The sequence below is a fragment of the Buceros rhinoceros genome, unplaced genomic scaffold (assembly GCF_000710305.1).
Source record: "Buceros rhinoceros silvestris isolate BGI_N320 unplaced genomic scaffold, ASM71030v1 scaffold18382, whole genome shotgun sequence".
Taxonomy (NCBI): domain Eukaryota; kingdom Metazoa; phylum Chordata; class Aves; order Bucerotiformes; family Bucerotidae; genus Buceros; species Buceros rhinoceros.
The window spans coordinates 69463-71062 of record NW_010401144.1 but is presented as its reverse complement, the minus strand read 5'-3'; the positions used below and the strand labels follow the sequence as shown (position 1 = coordinate 71062).

General features: G+C 57.1%; 1 protein-coding gene across 1 annotated transcript in view; it reads left to right on the top strand.

Annotated features, from left to right (window-relative positions):
- Positions 1 to 42: 42 nt before the first annotated feature.
- The window catches only part of LOC104489960 (keratin, type II cytoskeletal 59 kDa, component IV-like), a gene marked incomplete at its 5' end in the record, with an annotated part of 5446 nt that continues 3888 nt past the window's right edge, over positions 43 to 1600 (top strand). The window contains 3 exons of the mRNA XM_010132180.1: positions 43 to 202; positions 746 to 774; positions 889 to 1055. Of these exons, the coding sequence (XP_010130482.1) occupies positions 43 to 202; positions 746 to 774; positions 889 to 1055 (356 nt within the window). The remainder of the gene's footprint in view (positions 203 to 745; positions 775 to 888; positions 1056 to 1600) is intronic.

Genomic DNA, 1600 nt, shown 5'->3' with positions numbered 1-1600 from the left:
CCATCTGCGACGCTGAGCAGCGGGGCGACTGCGCCCTCAAAGATGCCCGGCAGAAGCTGGTCGACCTGCAGACTGCGCTGCAGCAAGCCAAGGACAAGATGGCATGCTTGCTGAGAGACTACCAGGAGCTGCTGAACGTCAAGCTGGCCCTGGACATTGAGATTGCCACTTACAGGACACTGCTGGAAGGAGAAGAGAGCAGGTAGGAGCATCCCTGGATGCTGGCCAACCCAACAGGACGAGGGAGAGGCAGTGAGAAATGCTGGGTGGAGGCAGCTCCCCATGGGTGCAGAGAGAACCATCACCCCTTTTCCTCTCCATTGGTGCAGAGAGGACCATCACCCCTTTCATTCTCCACGGGTGCAGAAGGGACCATCACTCCTTTTCCTCCCCATGGGTGTAGAGGGGACCATCACCCCCTCTCCTTTCCCCATGGGTGCAGAGGGGAGCATGTTTCCTCCTCATCCTCCCATGGCAGCCGGATCGCAGCGCGCTGAGCACGCTGCAGTCAGCTCCCCCGCCTGCAGTACACAAAGAAATGGATATTGAGGTGTTTGGGGGATCCAACCCCGCAGCACTTTGCTGGGCAATTTGGACCAAACCATCGTCACACCTGGGTGCACAGAAAAGCTGAAGCACCTGCAGGGTTTTGCAGGTGGCAGTGGCTGGGCAGCACCTCTACTCACTTGTGTACTTGAGGAATATTTCCCTCCACACACCTCTGACACATTTCCTTTCTTGACAGGATATGTACCGGCAACCCTGTGAGCGTAGGTAAGCTGTCGAAGCATTCCCGTCATTTCCTTACAAGCCTTTTAAGCTTATAAGTGCCCTTATAAGCCAGGTTTAGCTGCCTTGGGAGTGACTGAGCCCGTTTTTCTCCCACAGCTGTGGTCAGTGGTGGTGGCACCGTCGGGGAGTGCCGATCCCTGTCTGGAGTCGGAGGCAAATGCGCTGTCAAGACAGGAGCGGCTGGTGCGGGGTTAGGGGTGGTCTCCTCCTTCGGCGTTGGTGGTGCCGGCTTTAGCACCCGGAGTGTCGATTGTCTCCCAAGGGTGGGGGGTGGATTTGGGGCGAGGAGCGCAGTCAGCTGCGTGGGGCGAGACGTCATCTCCGCTGCAGAGGGGGTTCAGTGTGCCACCGCCGTGGGCAACCTAGGGAATGTCATGTGCGCTGGCATGGAGCAGTGCAGCCCGGGAGCCGTCATCATTCCTGGGGCAGGGGTCTGTGGGGCTGGGAACAGGTTCAGCACAGCTGTGCGTGTGGTGAGAACAACCCGGTAGAGCCCGGCGAGCAACAACACATCATGTTTTAAAATAATCAGCATTTCTGCAATAAAACAGTATTCCCCTCCCTTCTGACAGCTACAGGGATCACACAACCACGCGCTGCCCGTGCCCACACAGTTTGCTTTGTTTGCTCTGCCGAAAGCTCTTTGCATGATCAAAACCCACCTTCTCTCCCACGTTCTTCTAGGGGGAAACCTACCCCCACGGTCTCAGCCAGGTGAGATTTTCATTTCAGAGCCCAGACCTGTCCTCACGCATCACGCTGGCTTCAAATCACTCTCCTCTGCTTGACCCCGTTTCAGAGGGGATTT